Source organism: Lithobates pipiens, unplaced genomic scaffold, assembly GCF_037356315.1.
Source record: "Lithobates pipiens isolate NorthernLeopardFrog02 unplaced genomic scaffold, aLitPip1_a1.2 Scaffold_22, whole genome shotgun sequence".
Taxonomy (NCBI): domain Eukaryota; kingdom Metazoa; phylum Chordata; class Amphibia; order Anura; family Ranidae; genus Lithobates; species Lithobates pipiens.
The window spans coordinates 185889827-185917696 of NW_027507784.1; the positions used below are offsets into that span (position 1 = coordinate 185889827).

A 27870-nucleotide genomic window follows, 5' to 3' on the forward strand; every position below is an offset into this window, starting at 1 on the left:
ACTCTTGGTCATTGTTACAGGATTATTCTCACTTTTATTATACTTACACTTATTTACATAGGTGCTTTCAAGCGCTGAACTTATTTATATATTTTTGTTCTTAACTTGGTTTGTTTGTGTGCTAGCAGCTTGGCTGTGTTTTCCACAGGAGTATTATACGTTTCGCTTGTTTGCGAATTCACTATTTACTATTTTTACATTAACGCAGTGTTTTTCCTTTGTATTCGTTTATTTAGGTGTAGCATGCCACGATTTTACTAAGTACTGTGTACAAAGCTGGACCTGGAGTTTGCCGCCAGTCCAAGAACAACCATTTATAAACAAATACATTAGATTTTATTTCAGGGGGAGAATGGAAATCTGTGTGTTGTCATTTGTCAACCCCTGTCCCTGCTGCAAGCCTTTACACCAGGGGTAGGCAACCTCCACACTCCAGCTGTGGTCAAACTATGAATCATATTAGACGTTGCAAGACTCTGACCACAAAGTAAGAGGCATGATGAGATTTGTAGTTTTACCACAGCTGGAGAGCTTAGGTTGTCAACCCTTGCTTTACAGAAAGCTTGCCAACTCACTACTTTTTAAATATATATTTTTTGAAGGCTGGTATCTCTCAACCAATTGTACAAAGCAAAATGTGTTGATCTGTCATAAACAAAGTTAATAGTTTTGTTTGGTGTTTTTTGCAATCTGTTGGTTTTAGATTAAGGAGAGCCTAATTTTTCAAAAAAAATGTAATTCCTTTACCCAAAACTGTATAAACCAGATTGAGATTAGTTCAAAATCTCTTCAGCAGTAGTACAGCAGTTCCACCAGATGTTTGCGTTTTCCCTCTTCCTTATGCCCTCTGAAGCATTGACTACGTTTTCCAGGTCAGAAGTAGGGCTGCAACTAACGATTATTTTCATAATCGATTAGTTAGCCGATTATTGTTTCGATTAATCGATTAATCAGTTAATAACCTTTACAAAAAAAAAGTGGGTCAAATTGACATTCATTTTCAACCACAGTGAGGGGAAAAATTGGAAATAGAAAACTTCTTGATCGAAGGAATTTTCAGACAGTGTATGTGGTTTTTGTTCAGAAATGAAGTGAAAATTTCAAAAAAATTCTTTCATTCAGCGAATGTACAAAGATTTTTCATCTAAATATTCTCACCTGAAAATTGATCCGTGAGGCCAGCATAAGGCTTGGTACACACCTATGCAGTTTTTGCTTTTTATCTGTTTCTGCAGTGCTTTTTGTTGTGCGTTTTGATTTTTGTGCACGTGATTTTACGGCAATTTGCGTTTTTTGCATTTTTTTAGGCAGATTAAAAAACACAAATTGCTGCAAAAACGCATTACATTCTTTTCTGCAGCTTCTCCATTGAAGTATATTGAGCCAAAAAAGCCCTGTTTTGCATTAAAAGTCCCTGACCCTTTCCAAATATGAGGCTGAAAAAAGCCTCGATATGAACGTGTCCCATAGGAAACCATGTAAATGAACTGTAGTGCGTTTCTGCAAAATTAGCCCTTTATAGTACAAAAAAGCAGATAATCACTACTGGAAGGGTTTTTTTTTTTTTTTTTACTGTAGAACAGTGAAAGTAATATTTACAGTAGTGATTATATTTTTGTACTATAAAGGGCTTATTTTAGATTTTTTTTATACCCCCATTATGTTACTGGCCGATTAATCGATTATGAAAATAGTAATCAATTTCATAATCGATTAGTTGTCGATTAATCGATTCGTTTTTTCAGCCCTAGTCAGAAGCACATACCAATCAATCAAAACATTATGACCATCAACCTAATATCGAGTAGGTCCCGCCAAAACAGCCTTGACCTGTCAAGGCATGGATTCCACTAGACCTCTGGAGGTATGCTGTGGCTCTGGCACCAAGCTGTCAGTAACAGATCCTTTAAGCCTCTGCTGGTTTACCTTCTCTTACTTCATCCTGGTGCCATCTATTCCCCAGATAAGAGACGCTCACACACCTGGCCATCCACATCAAGTACAAGAAAATGTGATTCATAACCTGGCCACCAACAATGGGAGCCATACTCAGTCATCACACAGGCCCTCCACTTGATACCAATCTCACCTCATCCCTTATTCATTATCCCAGTCTTGGGGGACTCAGATTTTCCATCTGGCACAGAAAACAATCCGCTCCAACAGCTCATGGATTCAGGCAAAATCCAGCTTCTCTGCTGGTTTATGAATGGATGGTTGAGCCAAGGAGAAAATCCAATCTTGCCACCCTTGTATATAGGAGTTGCCTTACAAGTCCAACACATTTTGAGGCCTATCCTGATTAAAGACCCATTTGAGGACCTCTGTCAAGACACACCCAGTGCCCCGTTTACTTTATCTTCTAATCCTACACAAATGGGAATCTGAACCTTGAACATCACTCATACATTCTCAAATTGACAGAGCTATCGTCTGTGTATGCAAGTCTTTATACGTAAGAACAAGGCTTTAAAATACTATCTTGCTAGTCACTGCATTCCTCAACACAATTTACCCATAGGTGCCCAGCACCTGCTGGAAATGACAATTACAAGCAGAGATGCTGCTTCATAACTTCTGAAACTGATCAAGGCCCATCACAGCGGGCCCTTGAAATACATCTACTGAGCTGCATCCCTGATACACCACTTCCTCTTTTTCCCCACAATTCACCCACCATCCCGTATTCCCTTTTTCTCCACCCTAACTGCATACCCAGAGGCTGGTAAAATGGTGGCTGATCAGTGTTAAATTGAATCTACACCTAAACACTTAACCCAGACTTTCTCAACCTTTTTACATTAGAGGAACCCTTTAATTAAATTTCAGGTCTCTAGGAACATCTAATCAAAATTATGGTATCTGCCACTCACAGTATTTTAGCATACTGTAAATTGTACATTCTAGATAAAAAATAAAGCAAAACCAGAATGTGACATACCTAGCATATTTAAATAATAAAACTAATAATAATGATAAAGGCCAAAATAAAAAAATGTTCATTCCGTTTGCTGATTGCCACCCGTTCCTGTGTGCTTAAAATTCAGGTCAGTGCACAGTAAGCTGGCACATTGTGCCATAGTACACCACTGTACGTCTGCTGCACATGTCCACAGTACATTCATACAAAGTCTACAAGATGTACACAGCACGGGAAGAGAAAATATGTTCAAAGTAAGGGGAAAAAATATATTTTTGTAACAAATATTTAATATTATTATTATACAGGATTTATATAGTGCCAGTTTGTGCAGCATTTCTCAACATGAGGCCAGACAGTCAGCGTTGCCAACCTACCAGATTGAAATTTACTGACACGACACCCAAAACTTACTGGCACAGCCAGGTTCTTACTGGCATTTCCAACAGCTACAAAATGACAGTTTTAAGTGAAAATTTCAGTATTTCGGCTACAAACAAGTACATTATGCAATTAGCAATGTGATTTAAGGTAGATATTAAAGCGGGAGTCCGCCGTTTTTTTTTTTTTTTTAAAGCCAGCAGCTACAAATACTGCAGTTGCTGACTTTTAAAATAATGACACTTACCCGCCCAGCGCGCCCGCGATGTCGGCACCCGAAGCCGATCTCTCGATCGTCTCTCGGGTGCTGCTGCCGCCATCTTGGGTATGGGAATCAGGAAGTGGAGCCTTGCGGCTTCATTTCCCGGTTCCCTACTGCACATGCGCGAGTCGCGCTGCGCAATAAGGATGGTCCCCGCTGTCTCTGGGATCTGTGTGTTTCCCAGCAGGCAGCGGGGGACCTTCGGAAAGGGGCGTAGATTCTGCGGAAAGGGGCGTACCTTCTGCAGAATCTACGCCGGAAGTGGGTGCAGATACCTGTATTGTACAGGTACCTGCACCCCCCTCCCCCCTGAAAGGTGCCAATTGTGGCGCCGGAGGGGGGGAGGGTTCCAATGAGCGGGAGCTCCATTTAGGGTGGACCTCCGCTTTAAGACAAAAAACATATTTCTTATTTTATTTTCGATATGGTGAGTAAGACGATCAGGGACAGGTCAAGGTCTCTCTCCATGTCAGGTGGTCCCTCCAGTCCAAACAGCATTGACAGTCCCACTCCCGGCATGCCTTGCCCATGTCCCGCAGACCCACAGGTTCCAGCCGCTCTGCTCGGCTCCTTTGCACCATGACATCACACGACTTGCTCAGACGTCACCTCTGCCAGACCCAGCCCACCCGCCGGCACACTATAGCAGCCTCCCATATGGTCTCAGTTGGCTCTGGACTGGAACTGCGCATGTGCAGTTCCAAATCAAGTGTCACAGCCATATTTTTAACTGGCAAACTTTTTATGTCACTGACATTTACTGTCAGGAGAAAAGTGCCCATTTTTTACTGGATGCCAGTAAAAATACTGACGGTTGGCCAACACTGCAGACAGCAAAGTTACAATACAACATAATGCAATCCTCTTTTACTTACCATACAAGTCTAAGCATTATTTTGTGAGAGTTTAGTTTTGTTTTAAACTAGGATCTGACTATAGGTTTAGAATAGAAAAAGTGACCAAGACAGCAAATCCAGGGAATAGTATAGCTAGCTAATTATCAAGAAAAGTCTATATGGAATTGGAACTACGTGTTCTATTGAAAAATATATGGTAAAAATGTTTATAGATACATATTATGAAAACGTAAGAATTTGAAAGCCTGCGGTGTGTTTTGAAAGGAAAGAAAATGAGTAGGATTGTCTATACAGTAAAACCTTTATTAAGATCAGCTCTTGATGAAGACTTCTGTGAAGATGGTGACAGAATCCAGGCATCGGTTTGCACATTGAAGTTAGTTCCAGGAAAGGATAATAAACATGCAAAATGGAATGAATAAAATACAGAACAAGGGGGCCTAAAAATATGTGAAAACATTTAAACAAATATACGTTAATACAGAGACATTCTTACGTCTGTAAATGGGAAATGTTTTTGGCCAACATGACCCTGCCACTACAGGGTTCAAATGAAACTAAACCCTCACTGTAAAAAGAAACGCTTTATTATACTTACTTTGAATTGCCAAAAATTCCAATGTTTTTTGTGATATAGGAGCCTGTGTGAAGAACCACAGCACATGGCGGGAAGCTGACACCCGGAAGTGTTTGATGCCTGCAACGGCAGGCAAATAGCTTAGGACATATGTAGCGGTGCCCCATGGGAGCCACTGAGTGTTGTGGCCCATCTGTCACCCTGCCCAGCCTGGCATTCACTTCCCAGTCACCTAAAGACAATGAACAGTCCATGTGCTTGTTTTTTGTTTGTTTTATTGAGGGAATTTAACTTGGATGGGTGAGGGAAATATGGGATGCCTGGTGAATTGTAGAGCAATCAATTGGTGGATTGCATATCAATCAATTGGGGGATTGCATATCAGTCAATTGGTAGATTGCATATCAATCAATTGGTGGATTGTATATCAATCAATTGGGATAACTATGTACACTTCTCTGTGCAAGTTACTACTTCAGTCTCCTACAGCACTTTTCTTGCTTGCAGACTATTCCTCTTTCTTCCTCCTGCACAACTCTTAATCCTCAGGACCAGTTAGCACATGTAAGGTTAGGCCTGACACTGGCTCAGCCAGGCCTCAACAATCGCCCTTTACAGACAGGGATAGTGTAGCAGAAATAGAAAGTCTTTAGTGCTAGCTGTCCTACTGATGGACCATTGCTCCCAATCAGCCCTCTTCAGGCCCTGCCAGCCCTCCTGGCTGCACCTGCCCGACTCCACTGTCCATGACCTTGCAGTCCTCACTACTGGCTCTGTACCCATCCCTGACTGTTTCCTCTCAGTCCTCTCAGGCATGCCTCCCCAGTCCTGACTACACATGTCACTCCCCAGCCCTTCTGGCTGCAACCAGTGGTCCCCCCCCCCCCCCGAAGACTTGCCCAGTAGTGCTAGCTCCTGCTGTCCTCTCTTGCTCCTTCTGTGCCTCCTGTCCTGAACCTTCATGCTTTGCTGAAGGGCTCCATCCTGCACCCGAGCCCCAGGCCCAAGGTCACCTCCCCCCAGACAGGGGAGCTCCCTCAAAGGCCCTTACAGCCTAGTAGGCCATCTCCAGTTCTTCCACCGGACAACTTCTCCCCAGCTGGGCTGACTCTAGGTTTTTAAGGAGGCCTGGCCCCTGCCTATCTGGGTTGGGGATTGGTCAGGGCTCCTTAGAACACCTCAGGCAGCTCTATCTCTCTTTTCCTCCTCTCCTTCTGGAATTCTCTACAAGAAAGAGGGAGGTCTCAGTGACGCTGCCTGTGAGTCACCAGCTGCTAACTCTGAGCCACTCCCAGCCCTCACTAAACAAAACTAACAGGCCTGCCTAAATTTACCTATACTACAGAAAAAAAAATCCTACTCTAGCACCTACCTAAGTAGAGGGTACTACACATAAAAAGTGATAGGAATTAGAAACCGCCTCCACCATCTCCATAAATACAAGGACGTTTCCTGTAGTTCAGAGGTGAACTGGGCAGGGCTCAGGATTTCTGGCAGGATCGTTTTACCTAAGTTATCAAAATGCTTTGAATGGTATATTTTGCTACTTTATAGCTTTGTTGCAGCTGTCTATCTTGATACTGCCCAAGATGTCCTTGTTACTCTTATTAGATATCAGTCCTGGCTTTCCAATGCACTTGCTTGTTATAGCTTTGTCCAGTTCTGTTTCCAGCATTTTTTTTAGCTCTCTCTGCCTTGCTACAGCACAGGATTTCCTTGTAAGTATTCAGTGTTGGTTTTTCTACAGCAGCACATGGTGGGAGTGGCTTAAAAGATATTTAAAGCATTTGTAAAAGATGTTTTTTAAACAACCGACATATCATACTTAGCTGCTCTGTGCAATGGTTTAGCACAGAGCAGCCCCCGATCCTCCTCTTATCACCAGCGCTCTGGGCCCTCCCTCTTACCAAGTGCCCACCAAGTGCAGCTTGCTATGGGGGCAATCATGCATGTTCACTCCTGAGCTAGCTCTCTTTGTCCATAAGCCCAACCCCCCACTCCCGACTGGCTGTGATTTTCAGCAACCAGTTTAAACACCAAACTTTGAACAGGATAGTGCCGTGTCTTTCTACCAACTACCTGAGTGCTATAACACTTAAGCCTGCTAACGCCTGATTGTCTCACTACACTCTCACCTTCTGCCCATTTTACTGCCTTTCCTCTGCTGACCTGAACTGCCTGACTACCCTCTGATTTGCCGATTGCTAAGAACCCTGCTTTTTTTTTTTTTTTTACTACTCTCTGCTAGCCACCTGCCTTTCTTTCCCTTTTGGATCTGAATACTCTCTAATCTCCTATCTCACCCACTGTCTCTACATTGTACCCCCTGTGTTCCTAGAGGCCATGGCCTTGAGCCAATTTGCAGCAAACAAAGCTGTCCATTCCAGCTACCACCTTTACCAAAGCACTCTCAACTGCTGCTCCACCCATGCTTGCCATGCTTGAACCCAAGGTGCCTTTAGTGAACACTTTTTCAATAGATCACACGCAGTTCGAGTTTTTGCAGCATCCACCTTCTCTATTTCTCTTTGTATCCCAAGATCCTCCCTAATGAGCATACCACGGTGAGTACCATTCTCCCATCGGTTCAGACAGAACCTCAAACTTTGCTTCTCAGAACACTTTAGCCAGTGTCACCGTACCAAGACTCCTGCGTGTACCTTATTACTCTCTGCTGTTTTCCTGCATTGACCCCTGCTTTGATATGAATACTCTCCAGTCTTAACCGCTGTCTCTGGGAACCCTGACTTAGGATCCCCACTCCCCCCCCCCCCCGTTTTCTGTGCTGCAAACTAAGTAGCACTAGGTTGCAATCCCAAGGACTGCACCACCAGAGGGTGTCAGGAACACAGGGGCTATGGTGTGACATCATTCCTCCCTGCTGTGTGCCCGCACTCCACAATCCACTTTCTCTGCTGGTACAAGTAGGAGTAGAACAACAAGGATCAGCGGGCACACATGGGACATAGGATGCACGAGCCGACCTGCCACAGTATAATGACGGCATCTGGTCGGCAAATGGTTAACATACTGTCACCAGTGCAGTACAGCTGATGTAGCAGTGATTAGGGACACTGACTGGTGAGAGTACAAATATATTATAATAATATATTATAATTATATTTCCCAAGGCGTCTTTCAGGACAGCACCTGAGAGATAGCGACTCCACCCTCCTCGTTAGGAAACACCTTCTTCCTCCAGACTTTAAAGGGAGGCGCCTCCCTACCACACATCAGTTTTTGTGTTTCCTCCGGCCCGGAGGGAACACCTTTTGGGAGGGAGTCTGTTTCTCTTAGGTGTTCCTGAGGGACTAGGCTTCTTTCCCTTTTTTTCCTCCTTTTGAGACCCGCTGTCCTCCCGACCTACCCACGCCTTGTCAGCGGTAGCAAGCGGGCTCCTCTTCCCCTCTTGTGCTCGGAGAGAGCCGAAGATTCGGTGGCCCGCACGTTCGTAGGCGCGGCGGCGCGCGTGTGCCGCCGCCATATTTTTTTCGGCGGTCGCGCCGGAAGTGACAGAGCGGGTCATCGGGTCAGCTGAAACGTCGTTTCCGGCGTGGACGCAGGGGGGAGGAGGGAGGACAGGTGCTGGTGCCTATTTCCGCTTCCGGTCCGGTGCAGCTGCACGGCGTGACTCCGGAGGCGGCGTTTAGCCACAAGTGGATCTCTGCACAGCTGTTATGGAAGATTCAGCGTCTGCAGCGGTGGGGACAGGCACAGGCACCAGCAAAGCCCAGGTAAGAGGCAGCAGTTAAAGTCTGCCTTTCTTTTTTCGATTTCCTGGCGTTTGGTCTCGCTCTCTCTCTCCTTTTTCCCCCCTGGTGGCAAGGGGCCTGTCTGGGCACTAGAAGCTGACTGGTTTCTTCTCAGTGCACCTGTGTGGTGATCCCTATCAAAGCTGAGACTGGGTCTCACTAAGGGTTCCCTGGTTTTTTTCCTTTTTTTGTCTTTTTCTTCATAGGCTAAGAGCTCTGACCCAAAGAAAAGGTGTCCTTCTTGCAGGGCCAAGCTGGGAGAAAATTGGAAGAAAACCTTATGCAGTCCCTGCATTACTTCTTTAGTTAAGGAGGAATCTGCCTCTGTATGTGAGGATCTGGTGGCCTCTGTAAAGAAGGAGCTGTACGCCACGATCCAGAATTTTCGTGACTCACTAGCTAACCCGGCTGCTAGTCAGCCTTCCACTTCAGAGTCTTCCCAGGGATCTCTCTCAATCCCGGTGTTAGAATCTCTGCCTGAAGACTCTTCAGATAGGGAAAAACAGTCCACTACTCTTTCCGTTAAAGATTCGGAAGAGGAGTTGGAGGATTCTGAGGTAGCCCCCTCTAAATTCAAACTGTCCCTTGAAGAGGTCGATGGGCTCCTTAAAGCCATTCATGCTACGCTTGGTTTAAGTGAGGAGAAAAAGGAATTATCACTCCATGACCGCATGTATGCTGGGTTGGATGAGCCTAGGGGCCGAACATTCCCAGTTCATCCGGTCATCTCTGAGGCCATTAGGAAAGAATGGCAGGATCCAGAGAAAAAGCCCACAAAAGGCGTTTTCCTTTCGAGGAGGACCCTGCAGCAGTATGGAACAAGGTGCCCAGACTGGATGCCGCCTTTTCCCAGGTTTCAAGGTCCACAGATCTGTCCTTTGAGGACATGGGAGTTTTGAAGGATCCGATGGATAAACGGATGGATCTTTTGCTCAAGAGATCATGGCAATCAGTTATGAGCAATTTAAAACCAGCAATGGCCACAACGTGTGTAGCCAGAAATTTAGAATACTGGATTAACCAGTTAAAGTCACATATAGCTGCAGATTCCCCTAAACAGGAAATCTTAGATTCTTTTCCTACCCTGATTACGGCAGTGGCCTATGTTGCAGATGCCTCAGCTGAGGCAATTAAGATATCAGCCAGGTCAGCAGCGTTAACTAATGCTGCAAGAAGAGCTTTATGGCTTAAAACCTGGCCGGGTGACTCGGCTTCAAAGAATAAGCTGTGTGGGTTACCCTTTTCAGGAGACTTGCTCTTCGGCTCTGACCTCGATAATATTCTTGACAGGACAGCCGATAAAAAGAGATCCTTTCCGGTCAAAAAGAAAAAGCAGGTACCAAAACGTCTTTTTCGACCTCAAAAAACTCAGGATCAGGACAGCAAGTTGCAAGGGAGAAGGAAAAGTTGGTCCGCCCCGAAGCCGAAGGGTAGAGGCGGAATTCTTTTCCGTCCTCCTACACAGGCCGAAAAATCGCAATGACTCGTCTCTGCGGGTGGGCGGAAGACTACAGAAATTTCTTCCGCAGTGGTCAGGGATAACTTCAAATCAGTTTGTCCGGACCACTCTCGCGCAGGGTTACTCACTCGAGTTTGTCAACAACCCCCCAAAAAGTTCCTGATTACCAACACCCCGCGGGACCCAGTAAGGGCCCTGGCCATGAAGTCCTCTCTAGAGGAACTGATGCAACAGGGCGTAGTAGTACAGGTACCCCTGCAAGAACAGCAGGAGGGGTTTTTATACCCATGTTTTCCTAGTAAAGAAACCGACAGGGAAATTTCGGTTGATTCTCAACCTAAAACCTTTAAACGAGTCCATAAGGTACAGGAAGTTCAAAATGGACTCAATTTTTTCGGTCAGAAATCTGTTGACGCCAGGATGTTTTATGGCGTCAGTAGATTTAAAAGACGCATACCTACATGTTCCGATCTCTCCCCAGTCTCAGAAGTTTCTCAGGCTGGCGGTGAGGTTGGGGGGTGTGGTTCATCATCTCCAGTTCAGGGCCCTACCCTTCGGCCTGTCATCATCTCCCCGAATTTTTACCAAAATAATGGCAGAAGCTTTAGCGCCACTGCGTCTTCAGGGAATCGCAGTTATTCCTTATTTAGACGATCTGCTGTTTTTCGCCCCATCCAGCGAGGAATTGCAGACCAATCTAGGCAAAGCTCGCAGCCATCTGGAGGCGTTGGGTTGGATTTTGAACCTCCAAAAGTCGTCCCTAAACCCATCTCAGGAGATTCGGTTTTTAGGGTTTCTGATAAATTCGACGGAGCAAAAAATCTTCCTTCCTTTAGACAAAAAGGACAGGATTTCCGGTGCAGTGTCTTTATTACAGACCAGCCAAAATCTGACAGTAAGACAGGTTATGTCAGCTTTGGGGGTTCTGACTTCAGCAATGCCAGCAGTCCAGTGGGCAAGAATGCATTTCAGGTGTCTGCAGGCTTTCCTTCTAAAATCTTGGGATCACACAGTGGCATCCCTAGAGGCAGAGGTAAGAGTGTCAACCCAGGTAAAAAGGTCCCTATGGTGGTGGAAAAGACAGGATGTCTTATCGGAAGGGTTAGTCTGGGCTTTTCCAGTCGGAAAAAGACTAACAACCGACGCCAGTTCCTGGGGGTGGGGAGCCCATCTAGGAACACGGTTCACTCAGGGGTCCTGGGCCAAAGAGGAGACAATAAGGTCCTCAAACTGGAGGGAGCTCAAGGCGATTGCCTTAGCTCTGGAGTTGTTTGTTCAGGAGCTTCAGTCCCATCACGTCCAGGTCCTAACAGACAATGCCACGGCAGTGGCTTATTTAAACAGACAGGGGGGTACAAGAAGCAGGTCGCTTCAGGTACTGGCCATGGAGATTCTTCGGTGGGCGGAAAAACATTTGTTATCCCTATCAGCAGTCCACCTAAAAGGGGATCTAAACAGGGTAGCGGACTTCCTAAGCAGAAACGCTATTCGGGAAGCAGAATGGTCTCTAAACCCGGAGGTATTCACAATGATTGCCGGAAAATGGGGTTTACCAGAAGTAGACCTGTTCGCCTCAAGGGTGAACGCCCAGGTTCCCCAGTTCTTTTCCCTGGACAGTCGCGATGGCTCGCTGGGCACAGATGCGCTAGCTTATCCATGGGAATTTCGTCTTTGCTATGCTTTCCCCCCATTTCAGTTAATCCCGTTAATTTTAAGGAAAATTCAGAGGGAGAAGGTACCAGTTATTCTAATCACGCCCTTTTGGCCAAAAAGGGCTTGGTTTTCGACAGTTCTAGGCCTGGCAATCAAGCCTTGTTGGCGTCTGCCCCTCAGACACGATCTGTTGTTGCAGGGCCCAGTGAACCATCCAGGAGTGGCCAGCCTGGCTCTCACAGCCTGGTTTCTGAAAGGCAGCTCCTTAGGAGCAAGGGGTTTTCCAACCGTTTGATCTCGACCCTTTTAGCAAGTAGGAAAAGGGTTACGAGGGCCATTTATTCTAAGGTCTGGAAGCGTTATAAAACTTGGTGTTTGTCAGCCGCCCAGGTGCCAGGGAGCCTTGTCTCCATCTTGGAGTTTTTACAAGATGGTGCAGACAAGGGACTGGCAGTTAGTACCCTGAAGGTGCAGGTAGCAGCCCTGACAGTGTTCTTAGAAAAATCTGTGGCCTCAGATCCGCTGGTGATCAGGTTCTTTAGAGCTCTTAAAAGATCTAGGCCAGCTCCTGTTAAGGTTTTTCCTAGATGGGATTTGTCGGTAGTCCTACAGTCTCTAACAAAAGGGCCTTTTGAGCCTCTTGTGGAGGCTTCCCTTAGGTTTCTCACATTAAGAACCGTGTTTCTGATTGCCATTGTCTCTATGCTCTGTCAATTAAAGAACCATATCTTTCCATTTTTTCTGATAGAGTTATTCTTAGAACAGATGCAAAATTCTTACCGAAGGTAGCTTCAGTTCAGAACCGTATACAGGACATAGTACTGCCAACGTTTTGTGTTAACCCCAAAGGAAATAAGGAGACTTCTTTCCATACTTTGGACGTCAGAAGGACTCTGCTGAGTTATTTAGAAAGGACGGAGTCCTTCAGGCGTTCAGATTCACTGTTTGTACTCTTCTCAGGAAGAAAAAAGGGTTTTCAGGCTTCTAAAGTTACTTTAGCTAGATGGCTGAAATTAGCTATTTCAGAGGCATATTCCCAGGCAGGGTTATCTCCTCCAGCAGGAATTTGTGCACACTCAACCAGAGCTCTGGCGTCTACGTGGGCAGAGAGAGCTGGTGCCACCCCTGAGCAGATCTGCAAGGCGGCGACGTGGTCGAGTTTTCACACATTTGTGAAACATTATAGACTGGATCTCACTTCTGCCAGCGATCAGGCGTTTGGCAGAAAGGTCCTGCAAGCTGTTGTCCCGCCCTAAGGGGTAAGTCTCTGTTATCCTCTCAGGTGCTGTCCTGAAAGACGCCTTGGGAAAGACCAAGTTAGACTTTACCGGTAACTTGTTTTCCAGAAGTCTTTCAGGACAGCAAGCATCCCGCCCTATGGTATTATATTATGCTACGCTGTGACTAACGTATGTGTTTATGTGTTCCAGCCGGGGCCGGAGGTTCTCTTCTACAACTGATGTGTGGTAGGGAGGCGCCTCCCTTTAAAGTCTGGAGGAAGAAGGTGTTTCCTAACGAGGAGGGTGGAGTCGCTATCTCTCAGGTGCTGTCCTGAAAGACTTCTGGAAAACAAGTTACCGGTAAAGTCTAACTTGGTCTTTTTGTAATATATGCTATTATATATTTTTTCCATCTTTGTTTTATTTTTATAATATTTTTTTAATATATTTTTTTAGGGTCCTTTCACACGGGGCGGATCAGTTCTGATCCGCCCCGTGGATATCCGTTTGCTCAGCGGGGATCACTCCGTCGATCCCCGCTGAGCAGGGAGATGACCGGTCCGTCTCTGCACACTGCGCAGGGACGGATCTGTCACAGCGCCGCTCTCCCCTATGGGAGATCGGATGACGACGGACCGCAGTGCCCGTCGTCACCCGATCCGATCCGCAGACGGATGGAAAAATAGCTTTTTCCTCCGTTACACTTTTTCGGATCGGAGCGGGTCGGATGTCAGCGGACATGTCACCACTGACATCCGACGCTCTATAGACCTCTATGGAGCACCTGTTCAGGTCCGCCTGAAAAACTGACAGTGTGAAAGAGGCCTAACACTGTATTTTTTTTTAACACACTGTGACCAGAGAAATATAATGTTACCATGGTAACTGAGTGAAACTGGTTTATTCAGTTTGCTGTGATTGGTCAAAGCTAATCACATGGTACAGATGGGCTGTGATTTGCCCTGTCTGTATCATGTGATCACGTTGACCAATCACAGCTATAAACACAATTGTACATCATGGATGGCATGAAAGGAAGCCATTTATTGTTTACTGTCATGTGACCTGCTGTGATTGTTTACAGTGGTCACATGGTACGGGCAGCGAGCCCGTACACTGATCAGTCATCAGCTGTGCCTGACACAGCCAGTGACAGATCGTGCTGCTGCGTGAGCGGTTCTTTCTGAGCGGGCGTCATATGACGTCCACTCAAAACGGTAAAACCACCTTCAGTCCGTCATTCTTCTATAGGCCAGGCGTGAAGGTGTTAAACTCAGCAATTGGCAGGCCACTTATTTTATTGGACTATGTTTTAGCTGGAGCAGTTTCACAACACTAGCTTAAAGTTGTTGTGGTACCAGTTTCTCGGAGGGGTGAAAACTAGAAATGTGAGTCTATCGATTAGTAAAAATGACTGCAAATGAATATAAATTATACATTATATAATTATTATTATTATTATTATTATTCAGGATTTATATAGCGCCAACAGTTTGCGCAGCGCTTTACAATATGAGGGCAGACAGTACACTTACAATACAATTCAGTACAGGAGGGATCAGAGGGCCCTGCTCCTTAGAGCTTACAATCTAGAAGGGAGGGTCAAGTTGAAACAAAAGGTAATAACTGTGGAGGATGAGCTGATGGAGAAAATGAAAATACAGTTAGGTGTGGGTGGGGTAGGCTTCTCTGAAGAGAAGTGTTTTCAGGGATCCTCTAAAAGCTAATAAAGTAGGAGATAAGCGGACAGATTGGGGTAGGGCATTCCATAGGATTGGGGAGGCTTTGGAAAAGTCCTGGAGGCGAGTATGGGAGGAGGTGATGAGGGAGCTAGAGAGCAGGAGGTCTTGAGAGGAACGAAGAGGACGAGTAGGTTGGTATTTAGAGACTAAGCTAGTGATGTAGCTGGGGGCCGAGTTGTGGATGGCTTTGTATGTAATTGTTAGTATTTTGAATTTAATTCTTTGGCTGAGTGGAAGCCAGTGGAGGGATTGACAGAGAGGAGTAGCAGACACCGAGCGATTGGTAAGGTGGATGAGTCTGGCAGCGGCATTCATAATGGATTGAAGAGGTGATAGACTATGTAGAGGTAAGCCAATGAGAAGGGAGTTGCAGTAGTCAAGGCGAGAGATGACCAGCGAGTGAATTAAGAGCTTTGTTGTCTCATTGGTTAGAAAGGGGCGTATTTTGGAGATGTTGCGGAGGTTGAGGCGGCAGGATTTGGACAGTGATTGGATGTGTTGCTTGAAGGAGAGTTCAGAGTCCAGGACTACACCTAGAACCTTGGCATGAGGGGATGGGCTTATGGTTGTGCCATCAATTTTGACAGTGAGATTAGGGGAAGGGGCATATGGGGGAGGAAAAATTATAAGTTCGGTTTTGGATAGATTGATTTTTGAGGAAGTGATGTGACATCCAGACTGATATATCTGATAGTAAATTAGTGATACGTGAGGAGACAGAGGGAGTGAGCTGAGGGGTAGAGAAATATAATCATATATTATCATCGTCATTATACACCAGATCCTTGTACAAGCTTCTTTTCATCATACACGCTTTTAGGCCTGACTGGGCAGTGGTAAGTCATTTAAATTACCAGCAGAGTTGAAAAGCATGTATGAGAACCCTCTTGATCAACTCTTTTGATGTCCAACATTATCTGAGAAAAATTTCTCAGACATAGTCCAACACCATCCAATATACTCGCACACTATGCAGAAGCATATCTACAAACATTTAATACATGATAAAAGATTCCCAGGGGATATGAATAGACTTAGAAACAGCACATCAGAAGTACCTGCCTTTCCGGCTGGCTCATCTGATTTAAATTTGGACCAAGTTGTCTGATAATAGATGTGTCACCCCAAGACACATTCAGTTATGTGTATAAACTGCAGCTTTAGCTATTGATGTCTGTAAATAAACATTTTATAACACTATGAGACATTTTTTATAAAGCAGAGAATGTTTGACTTTTACCAAATATTCACAGGTGGTGAATCATGCCATGTACATACAACCGGACTTTCTATCAGACTAGGTCCGCTGGTTTTTCCAGCGGACTTTCGGCGGACTTCTGAACCAACAGACTTGGACACACACACACAATCGCACCAAAGACGGATTCGAACGTGATGACGTATGACCGGACTAGAAAAAGGAAGTTCATAGCCAGTAGCCAATAGCTGCCCTAGCGTCGTTTTTTGTCTGTCGGACTAGCATACAGATGAACTGATTTTTCGACCGGACTCGAGTCCGTCTGAAAGATTTGAAACATGTTCTACATCTAAAGTTCGTCTGATTTTTCGACAGCAAAGGTCCGATGAAGCCCACACACGATCGAATTGTCCGATGTATTCATTCCGTCTGACCTTTGATGTCAAAGTCCAGCCATGTGTACACATAGGCATAGCTGTCCTCAATCAATCAATTCCATTTTCGTCAACGAATGTAACGAATGTAACAGAATGAAAATGTGAGGGAGGGACATTTACTTATGTGAACTTCCAGTTTCATTGGAGCTCTGCCTGTAAAGCCTGTGAGTGTTTCCCCTCCCAGCAAGCAAGGACCAGCGTCGGATCCCACTGGCGTCCGGACGTTGTATATGTTTTATGTTTTTTGTTAACATGGGTTTGTCTGTGTGTCTATGTCCCCCCTAGGCCAGTGCCTGCCAGGATCGGAGACTGCTTCCGAATCCTGGAAGTCAACTTTATAAAGGTTTTTCTCTAAGGTTGCCCTTCCACATATTATGCCTTACGTGTTTTAGTGATACATTTATGAATTTCCATAATCAATGTTAGATAGCTTAGATTTTCTTATAAATTAAACTTTTGGAAATGGTTATGTATTAGTGGTTATTGTTCCTCAGTGATCCTCACTTTTTTCTGGGGTCACCCGTCTGTGGGGACCCACACAATCTCTTTATCAGTAAGCAAGATAGCAATCGTAGCATGATTAGTAGTGTAGCGTGCTTTAGCACTGTGCAGCATTACAGGCCTTCTCAGACCACCGTCCAGAGCATTTTGCAGCATTAGAGGCCTCCTCAGACCACTGTCCAGAACACTGTGCAGCATTACAGGTCTCCTCAGACCACCGTCCAAAGCATTGTGCAGCAGTACAGGTCTCCTCAGACCACCGTCCAAAGCACTGTGCAGCATTACAGGTCTCCTCAGACCACCGTCCAAAGCACTGTGCAGCATTACAGGTCTCTTCAGACCACCGTCCAAAGCACTGTGCAGCATTACAGGTCTCCTCAGACCACCGTCCAAAGCACTGTGCAGCATTACAGGTCTCAGACCACTGTCCAAAGCACTGTGCAGCATTACAGACGACCTCAGACCACCGTCCAGAGCACTGTGCAGCATTAAAGGCCTCCTCAGACCACTGTCCAAAGCACTGTGCAGCAATACAGGCCTCCTCAGACCACTGTCCAGATCACTGTGCAGCATTATAGGCCTCCTCAGACTGTCCAGAGTACTCACTGTGCATTACAGGCTTCCTCAGTCCATCCACAGCATTTAGAAACTAGAGGAATGCTTAAAGCATTTTTTAACCTAAAAAAATGGATCCTGTCCCTTTAAAGCATGTTATACAGTACAGTGCTTGTGCTGTGTACTTTGGCCCCCTGGAACACCTGAAATATCTGGCTGTTCCTGACAGTTTCTGCTCTCCCCTATGTAAACTGACCACGGTTTATCATTGCTCCTGAGCCCTGACACCATGGTCAGTTTATATGCCTACGTCATCCGCAGATCTGCTCTCTGCTCTTTCCCCTTGCTCCCTGCCCGTCAGCTCGTGACAGTGCTCGCCCCCGCTCTTGCTGCTTAAATGACATGTACATTCTTAAGCCTCATACACATGATCGGACTTTGTACAAACTTTCCCGTGGACTTTTGTACAAAGGGCGTTGGCTGTAAATTTGTATTGCACACTCATGATCTGACTTTTTAGGCAACAAACACGAACGTAGTGAGGTTTCAATGTACTGACGACACTTCAAAAGAGAACGTTCAATTACTCCGGCGCCACCCTTTGGTCAACTTCTTTATTGTTGTCTGATCTTTTTCATTGGTTCTGAGCATGCGTGTTTGTACTTTGTACAAAAGTCTGATGGTTTTGTGTACATACGATTGGACATTCCTCCATCGGACTTATGTTGTCAAAAAGTTTGTCTGTTCGCACAGCCAACAAAAGTCAGATGAAAACCGAAAATGTTTGTCCGATGGAGCGTACACACAGGCGGATGTTGCCTTAAAACAGCTCATTTGCTGTGTGTGTGATTTATAAAATCCCCTGTGATGTGATCCCCTGTGTGTGTGATTTATAAAAAAAAATCTGATTATACCTCATTTCAGAGCGCCGATCAGCACTCACATGACCGGCCAGCTCTTTCCTGCTCTCCTCCTCCCCTCCTGGCTGACGTCAGGGGGGAATCTTGGCCCCACCCGCTGCAGCTGTCAGATGGGGAGAGGAGAGAGCTGGCCTGTCACGTGAGCAATGATCAGCGCTCTGAAATTAGGTAAAATCTGCTTTTTTTTTTATAGATCACTCACACAGGGGGACATGGGATTAAGAGAGGATAGTATGAAGAGGTTAGCTTAACAACCACTTTAAATAATGCATTACAATTTAACTAAACCCATTCAATTTCAATCGACTAAAATGATTTTAGTCAACTAAAATGTACTGGAGATTTTAGTAGACTAAATACGACTAAAGCTAAAACAATTTCAGATGATTACAATAGTACTAAAACTAAAATGGCATTTTAGTCAAAAGACTAATTCGAAATCTGATGTAAAATTAACACTGATTAACAAAATATAATCCCTGCAAGGATTTAATGGAAGAGACCTCTGGAACCACACTAGTTTTATGTGTTTCACTAATATTTTTGCAGTGGGCATTAAAAAGTTATTCTTCCCACTGTTTCCAGTAAGGTGCAGTTTTCAGAAACTGGGAATTTACAGATCACTGCTGTCTGTGAGGAATAATGCACTCCTCTGAATTCTTAAGCTGGCTACATATGCTTAGATTTTTCATTTGAATGTTCATAGAAAAACTGTTTGTCATTCTTTCTTGCCCTTATTAAGTCAACAAATTTTTGTTGGAGAGCCCGTCATTTTTTTATATAGCCCTTAAAATACATTTTTACTGAATGAAAACATTCACATTGCTCATTCAATAAAAATGTTCCACTCTGCTCTCTCATGTTTTCTAGTCACTACAGTTGAAAACGAATGTCAATTTGACGCCGCTAGTCTTTAGAAAAGTGAGCGCTCTGAAAATGAAATTTTCCAGTGAAATTCTGCTGGTGTATGCCCAGCTTAATGCGGAAGTCACGCCATTTTTTTTTTTTTTTAAGTCAGCAGCTACAAATACTGTAGCTGCTGGCTTTTAAAATATGGACTCTTACCCCTCCAGCGCGCCCGCAATGTCAGCACCCGAAGCCGATCTGCCGCTGCCATCTTCGGTGTAAGAATCAGGAAGTGAAGCCTTGTGGCTTCACTTCCCAGTTCCCTATTGCGCATGCGTGAGTCGCGCTGTGCAATAAGGATGGTCCCTGCTGTCTCTGGGATCCGTGTGTTTCCCAACAGACAGCGGGGGCCCCGCAGGAAGTGGCGTAAATACCTGCAGATTCTGTGGCTATCTATGCCCGGAAGTGGGTGCAGATACCTGTATTATACAGGTATCTGTACCCCCCTGCCCCCTGAAAGGTGCCAATTGTGGCACCGGAGGGGGGGAGTGTTCCAATGAGCGGAAGTTCCACTTTAGGGTGGAACTCCACTTTAACAATCTCCCCGTCACCAGTTTGTGATAGCTAAACTGAATTCACAGAGTGTTGAATGTGACTGCTGTAGTAAAAAAAAATAAAAAAAATATTGTACATTCCGTGTTTTTTAAGGCTAAGTTCACCCAAAATGGCAAACACAAAAAATTAGCACAAGTGACATATCTTGCAGTTTTTAGGGTGTGTCCATTGTGCAAATTCCTCTTTTGTCAGTAAAATCTTACTCTGTCCTGTTTTCTTCAGCCTTGTCTCCATAATCTTCTGATGTGGCGGGGATTAATACAACTAAGGGGCTTCTAGAAATAGAGCAGCTTGGCAAAAGGGGTGGAGGCATAATTGGGCTCTCTTGATGAGAGCCTAGGATAGCCTATTAGTTGTATTAACCCCATCGGATGAATACAACCAACAGGGATGTGGTAGGGTATATCAGGACGGAGGAAGATTTCCATTAACAGAAGAGGAATCAGCACAAGGGACACATTTTACTGACTATTTTCTGTTCCTTATGCTTATTTTTCTGTTTGCGATTTGGCTGCACTTAGGCTTTAAAGTGGCTGTAAACCCTCACATCTACCCAGTGAAGTGAACAGCCTCAGATGATACATAGAGATGAAACAAATCTCCCTACATAAGTTTTACATGTATATCTGCTGTCTTCAGCTTGCTATATTCTTTAGAATTCTAACATCCTGGTAGAAATTTTACTTCCTCATTCAGCAGTAGGAGTGTAGTCTTGGCTTACACTGTGTGACAGCTGATTGGAGGATAGGCCCCCCCCCCCCCCCCCCATCCACAGAGGAATGAAGATACCTTCAGAGCTGTGCTGTGACAAGCTCTCTGCTTATTTATTTATAGCACCCACCCCAGTACAAATTTCAGGCTGCTTTTATCTCCCATCTCGGAGAACTTGTCAGAAGTTATCGTGCTGATAAAAGAAGAACGAAGCAGCAGAAAGACACGGGACTTAGGGCTTTGCAGAGAGATAAGTAAACACTATATATGTGCCTAGGTCAAATTTCATGAATCAGGTTTACATCCACTTTAACTTTTTATAAATATTAGTCTTTAGCTATCCCATACGTAAAGTGAATAGGGATATAAATGATATGATTAAAAAAAGCATTGTCAATTTATATTCTTTTAATAATTTTCAGATAAATTACATTTTATATTACAGTTATTTTCATTGTTTATGAGCTAATTTTATTTTTTCTTTACAGCTGAAATTAAAATTTGTTTTAAGTATTATCATGGAATCAGTGGATCCTTGAGAGCTACAACACCCTGCATCACTGTGAAAAATCCATCTGCTATGGTATGTGTAATAGGAACTTTGTCATGGTCGAGTACTTGTTCTTCTGAGTTCCATACCTTAAAGTGGTTCTAAAGTCTAGCATTAGGGTAAAAAAACACCCCACTAACTATTCCCCTTCCTCATAAACACTTACCTGAATCATCTATCGATCCAGGGTTGTACCCAGCTGCAGCTCTTCTCTCCCCTCTTCCTGCTCTCACAAGCTACGCTGAGAGCAGCGGGAGCCACTGGCTCCCGCTGCTGTCAGTCAAATCCTTTGAGGTGGGAGTTGGAGATGTGGCCGAGCCATGCTGTGTGTGTCTATGGCAGCATGAATTTTTTTATCATTAAGTGTCCTTTATTCGGATACGTAATATTTGTTTTTATTATCCTATGTAATGCTTTCAAATCTGTTAATTTTTTTACATTAAAATGTTAAGCCCAGCTGCAGGCACGACAAAAAATACCCTTGCAGTGGGCCCCCTCAACTTGCACTGCAATGCTTATTAAAATGGAAGAAAGATTAAATATTATTAAAAACACTCCCTTCCTGATCCTCCTTTCTATTTTGCATACCCTATATAAAAAAAGATTTGTGTATTTACTTATTTTTAATCCAATCCAGTTGCACGATCGAGCGGCTCCGGTTCTTCTTTGTAAGAGAGTGGCACTGTAGGGGAGAGGAGGGAGCACCAACAGCAGCTGGGCCTTGGGTGCCTATGGGTGACATCACAGAATTCACAGCTCTTATCAATTATTTCCTTACACAAACTAAATCATGTGACCAGACTAGATTAAATTAGGTATGTACATAGATATTTTTTAAATAGGGTATGCAGGATAGGTAGGAGGGGGGATTGGAATGTGTTTAAGAATACTTAGTTAGGCTTTTCTTATACTTTAAGTCTAGGGAATTACAGAAGGGGCTGTCTTATTTACTTGACTTTCTTCTCCTGTGCCCTCACATACAGTGAAGGGCTATTGGTTGGAAAGGACTGACTGTGGCCAGAAGTAGCTTACAGAGGAGTCGCAAGGATCAAGGGGACCTGCTGGATCGGGGAGTCGGTTAGGTAATACAGCCTCTTCTGCAACCCTCTAGACTTAAAGCAGAGTTCTACCTAAATGTGGAACTTCCGCTCATCTGATTCCTCTCCCCTCCGGTGCCACAATTGGCACCTTTTTGGGGGGGGGGGGGGGAGGATAGGATACCTGTCCCAGCTGCAAGTCCCAGCTCAAGGAAAAGAAGCTGGAGCAGACTGGCATCTCTGAATTACGCCTTAGTTCTGGGAGATAGAAGATACTGCTTGACATCTCTAGGCAACACTTTAGCAGAGACACATAACATTGTTGGATAGCAGTGAATCTAAGCAATGCTGCTTTTTTTTCCTTCTGCTCAGTGGTAAAAATCATTCACCTTTAATCAATTCAGCATGCTTTAGTGAATCCATCGTTCCACCCTTTCAGTCACAGGATGGAGAAGAATACAAACTTATTGAGTTATGGTAGAAACCTGCTGCTCAGACACCTTATGGAAAAAAAATAACATCCGGAATGCAATGGAATGGTATTTGACAGGTATCCTTTTCCACTTCCGGGAGCCTCAGCCGCGGCTATTGACGTCACGGCTGGGGCTCCTTCCTCTTCCCTCCTCCTTCCCCTGTCGCTGGGCCAGTAGGAGAGAGGAGCGGGCCTCGCTCATACGCAGTAGGGTTCCCAGCGTGAAGCCAAAAGGCTATACTGCCGGGTACCCTTACCCGCAGTGGCGGCTGCAGCACTCGACAGCTGATGGAAACATCAGCGGCGGTGCTGACATCGCTGGACTCCAGGACAGGTAAATGTCCTATTATTAAAAGTCAGCAGCTGCAGTATGTGTAGCTGCTGGTTTTAATTTTTATTAAAAAAAAATTTTTGACGGACCTCCGCTTTAAAGTCGTGTTTTAGTGAACTTTCGTTTGTTTGAACCAAGATGGTCCAAACAAACTATTTCCTTCACTAACACATGCGCGACTGTTTTTTTTTTTTTATATGAATGAGGCTAAATGTATATAAAATGAACCCTTCCCCATGCAACCTCCACTCTACGAGTAACCTTAGTGTTTGAGTAAACCACGATGGAAGGTGGAATGCTCAGGTGGTTTGCCCGTGCTTTAGTATCAGTAAGTTTGTAATCGTGGCTTTATTCCAGAAAGTTAGCAGCTTGTTTAGTGACGAGGGGCTGAAAGACTGCAAGCCCCAGCTCAAGGAAAAGAAGCTGGAGCAGACTGGCATCTCTGAATTACGACTTAGTTCTGGGAGATAGAAGATACTGCTTGGCATCTAGGTAACACTTTAGCAGAGACACATAACATTGTTGGACAGCAGTGAATCTAAGCAATGCTGTTATTTTTCCTTCTGCTCAGTGGTAAAAATCATTCACCATTAATAAATGCAGCATGCTCTAGTGAATCCATCGTTCCACCCTTTCAGTCACAGGATGGAGAAGTATACACACTTATTGAGTTATGGTAGAAACCTGTTACTTAGACACCTTATGGCAAAAAAAACAACTGTATATTAAGAGACGAGTTAACATCTGGATTGCAATGGAATGCGCGGGTTAGAACTCTGCGTTCTCATGTTGTACAATTTTGTAGCCCATTTGTTTGAACTGGAACGTGAAAAAAGTAGTATATGCAGTACTTTTATAAATGCGCCACACCAAACCGCATGCAATTTGGTGCCTGCATTTGCAACCTGTAACAATACATTGACAGCTTGGCACCTGCTTGCAGATCGCAAGGGCAGTGTGTTTGAGTGCATAAAGCGCACATGGAACGCGCCTTTTCCGCACTGCGTTCTGGTATGAACCAGCCCTAACTTGTATCTTTTTTAAAATTATTATTTACTGTATTTATTGGCATATAACAATGTTATATGCCGATACTGCAATTTGGGCTGCCTAGGAGGGAACGGAGAGGGGGTCAGGACGAGCACCGTCAGATTACACACAGTGAGAATCTCCTGTTTACTCCGCAGCCTCTGTAATAGGAAGTCCCGTCTCCTGGGCCGGCATTGGACCAGTGTTCTGTCTATCACAGAAGCCGCCGGTCCGGGAGATTCTCGCTGTATGTAATCTATTGGCGCTCATCCCGCCTCCCTCCCTGTCCCCTCCGAGGCAGCAGTAATCTGAGGTGGCTGTAGATGGGCATTGATCAGGCAACATTCGTGGCAATGGTGAAGCTGGATATGGGCATTGATCAAGCTGCCTTGATGGGCAATTGTGAGGCTGTAGATTGGCATTAATCAGGCTGCATTGATGGGCAACTGTGAGGCTGCAGAAGGCATTGATCAGGCTGCAGACGGGCAATGGTGAGGCTGCATTGAGGGGCACTGACCCTTATTTTTCTTCAAAGTTCTTTATTTAAAATTACGTTTTTTTCCTGAAACTTCCCTCCTAAAATGAAGGTGTGTGTTATATGCCGATAAATACTTATGCATCCCCTTTTCTTTCTAGATGGGAGCTGATGGCACTGAAGGTTTTTCTGCTAGTCAACAATGTAGAAAATTAGCCAGCTTTACTTTATCAGGTAATTACTTATTTTATTTTTAAACACACGCTGACCAAGTGGCCTATATACCAATAAATATTCAGGTTTAAACCTCTTTAACGTTTATGTAAAACCATGTTTTTCAGTTTTGTAAAAAAATGTGTAAGGGTTAGAACCCATGTAAGGACTTTACTGCTGTCTGTGACCTCATTGGGGAGAATCACCCACAGCCCTGGACGTTGTGACCATTGTTACAGAAGGTGATAGGAAATCTAAAATATTTGAGTTACCACTGGATTGGTGGGGGCCAAAATCTTTAAAGCTGGAGTTCCGCCATTTTTTTTTTTTTAAAAGCCAGCAGCTACAAATACTGCAGCTGCTGACTTTTAAAATAAGGACACTTACCCGCCCAGAGCGCCCGCGATGTCGGCACCCGAAGCCGATCTCTCGATCGTCTCTCGGGTGCTGCCGCCGCCATCTTGGGTATGGGAATCAGGAAGTGGAGCCTTGCTGCTTCATTTCCCGGTTCCCTACTGCGCATGCGCGAGTCGTGCTGCGCAATAAGGATGGTCCCCGCTGTCTCTGGGATCCGTGTGTTTCCCAGCAGGCAGCAGGGGACCTGCGGAAAGGGGCGGAAATTCTGCAGATATCTATGCCGGAAGTGGGTGCAGATACCTGTACTGTACAGGTACCTGCACCCCCCTCCCCCCTGAAAGGTGCCAATTGTGGCGCCGGAGGGGGGGAGGGTTCCAATGAGCGGAAGCTCCACTTTAAGGTGGAGCTCCGCTTTAAATGAGGAAATCTGTTCATTGACAGGTGTCTAATATTGGATATCCCTTGCTTTTGGGAGATATTCTCTTACTTCCTGCTTTGCCTCTGGGACAGAAAGTGAAGCAAAATCTCCCCAGGACACAGACAAAAAAAACAAAACTGATAGGGGTCATGACCATTTCATACTCCCTTTTGGCTTTCATAGATAAACAAGCAATACAACCTGTTTTATATACTATATGTTATCTATCAAATGTGTTTTTAATAATCTGTGTATCCTATATGTATTAGTATTACAGCAAGCAAGTATTTAGATGCTCGAACTGTGTAGAACTGAAACCTTTTAATAATTAAAGTGAATAGATTCAAATGTGAGGTATTCCCAGAAAATGCATGATATAAATTATATATCTGCTTGGCTGACCTGAATGCCAATGTGACATACACAGGCCTTTGAAATATACGTCTTTTCTTCTGATGTAATACAATTTGCATATCAAAAGAATTTGTTTTTCTTTCCTTGTCATCGTAAACAAGATCACCCACTTCAATGAAGAAATAGTTCAAAATATAGATAGAAAACGTCATTATACAAATACCGATAGTAGTGTTGTACACAAGTGATAACAGAAGCAAGTAAAAAGCAGGTATCACAAAGGGCCTGCGCATATTTGTTGCTTTCCCATCAGTGTCATTCTTAAGCCTTGTACACACGGTTGGAGAATCCGTCGGAGTGCGTCTTATCGGACCGTGTCGTCAGATAATCCGACTGTGTGTGGTATTCATCGGACTGATTCCGTCCGAATCTCCGTCGGACCCAATTTTCCAACATGTTGGAAATATTTCCCGACCAACTGGTTTGATCGGACATACTCCGATCATGTGTAGCGAATTTTGATCGGACCAAGTGCCACGCATGCTCAGATCAAATTCCTACATCAAAGCTATTGGCTACTAGCCTGAATGTAGTCCCATCGTAACGAAATTACGTCATCCCGTTCTGAAAGATCGGACTTTTCGACAAATTAGTCCGACCGTGTGTATGCAACAGTTTCGGACACAATCCGACGGACAAAATCCGACGGATTTGGTTGGCAGAATCTCCGACCATGTGTACAGGGGCTTAGAGACCTAGGAGCCTCTGAACCAAGGACATTGGAATCTACTTACATCAGTCAATACCTAGAGCTCTAGCACACCCCCTGTGTGCCTGAGGAGGGCATGTCAGAACTTTGCTTTTATGAGCTGGAAGGTGAGATTTATATAGGATGCTTCTGGGCGACACTAAGGCCCCTTTCACACTGGGGCAGGGGTGGCATCGGCGGTAAAACAGCGCTATTTTTAGCGGCACTTTACCGTAGTTTTAGCGGTGCTATTCAACCGTTGGCTGGGTGGTTTTAACCCCCTGCTAGCAGCCGCAAAAGGGTTAAAACTGCCTGCAAATCGCCGCTGCAGTGACACTTTGTTGGTGGTATAGCTGCGCTGCCCCATCAGGCTTTCACACTGGAGACACAGCAGCGGTGTTTCAGGGCGCTTTTTAAGCGCCATTTTTAGCACTGTAATGCCTGCAAGGCGCTCCAGTGTTAAAGGGGCCTAACAGACGGCAAAAGATACATAAATGCACTTTTTGGTTCCTACATTTTGCTGGTTATGCTGACTTTGTGCTCCACCAAGTGAAAAAAGATATGTATATTCGCTCACCAGAACCTTCCAGCCAACAAGTGACCATCAAGCAGTAAGTAAACAGATCCGCTTCTCATAGGAACAGATTCCAATTCTCCAGCAGCTCTCCTTACTCCAACTTTGCAACACTATAATAAAATGGTCCAGTCTGGACCACAAGAGGATCATGTATAGTGTAGTATGTTTTATTGTAGTAAAAGCTCATAACAGAATAAAATAAATGCACACACAATATTATCATAGTATAATCGCTCGATCAGCATGTGCAGCTTTCAGCTGTCTCTCACTATCAGGTCACTGTACAAAAGCATCGGTGTGCGTTCCACCATACGGAAGTTCTAGAAAGTGTTGCAGCAAATGTAGTATGAGGCTGGTATTTCAATGCATTTCGCGACTACATCCGTCATCTATTTCCTGATGACGCGTATAGTCGTGAAATGCATTGAAATACGAGCCTCATACTACATTTGCTGGGACACTTTCTAGAACTTCCGTTTGGTGGAACGCACGCCGGTGCGTGGATCTGTTTACTTTCTGCTTGATGGTCACTTGGTGGCTGAAAGGTTCTGCACCTTTTCTTTATTTTAGTCTACAGAATAATTTTTCCTTAATTCTAGGTAAATGTACACAAATGTGTATTAATTGCATATTACAGGACACAAGATCTTGGACAATGGATTATGCAGCTGTCTTTAGTTGATTGGACACTGGCAAACAAAGC

At 44.6% G+C, this 27870-nt stretch overlaps 1 protein-coding gene across 6 annotated transcripts in view; it reads left to right on the top strand.

Annotated features, from left to right (window-relative positions):
- HECW2 (HECT, C2 and WW domain containing E3 ubiquitin protein ligase 2) overlaps positions 1 to 27870 on the top strand; it is a 365375-nt gene that overhangs the window by 180209 nt on the left and 157296 nt on the right. For all 6 annotated transcript variants that reach the window (XR_013261865.1, XM_077448729.1, XM_077448731.1 and 3 more), the window contains 2 exons: positions 21095 to 21189; positions 24662 to 24734. Coding sequence is in view for 5 of the 6 variants with exons in the window: in XM_077448729.1 (XP_077304855.1) it covers positions 21095 to 21189; positions 24662 to 24734 (168 nt within the window). In the remaining variant the exon portion in view is untranslated. The remainder of the gene's footprint in view (positions 1 to 21094; positions 21190 to 24661; positions 24735 to 27870) is intronic.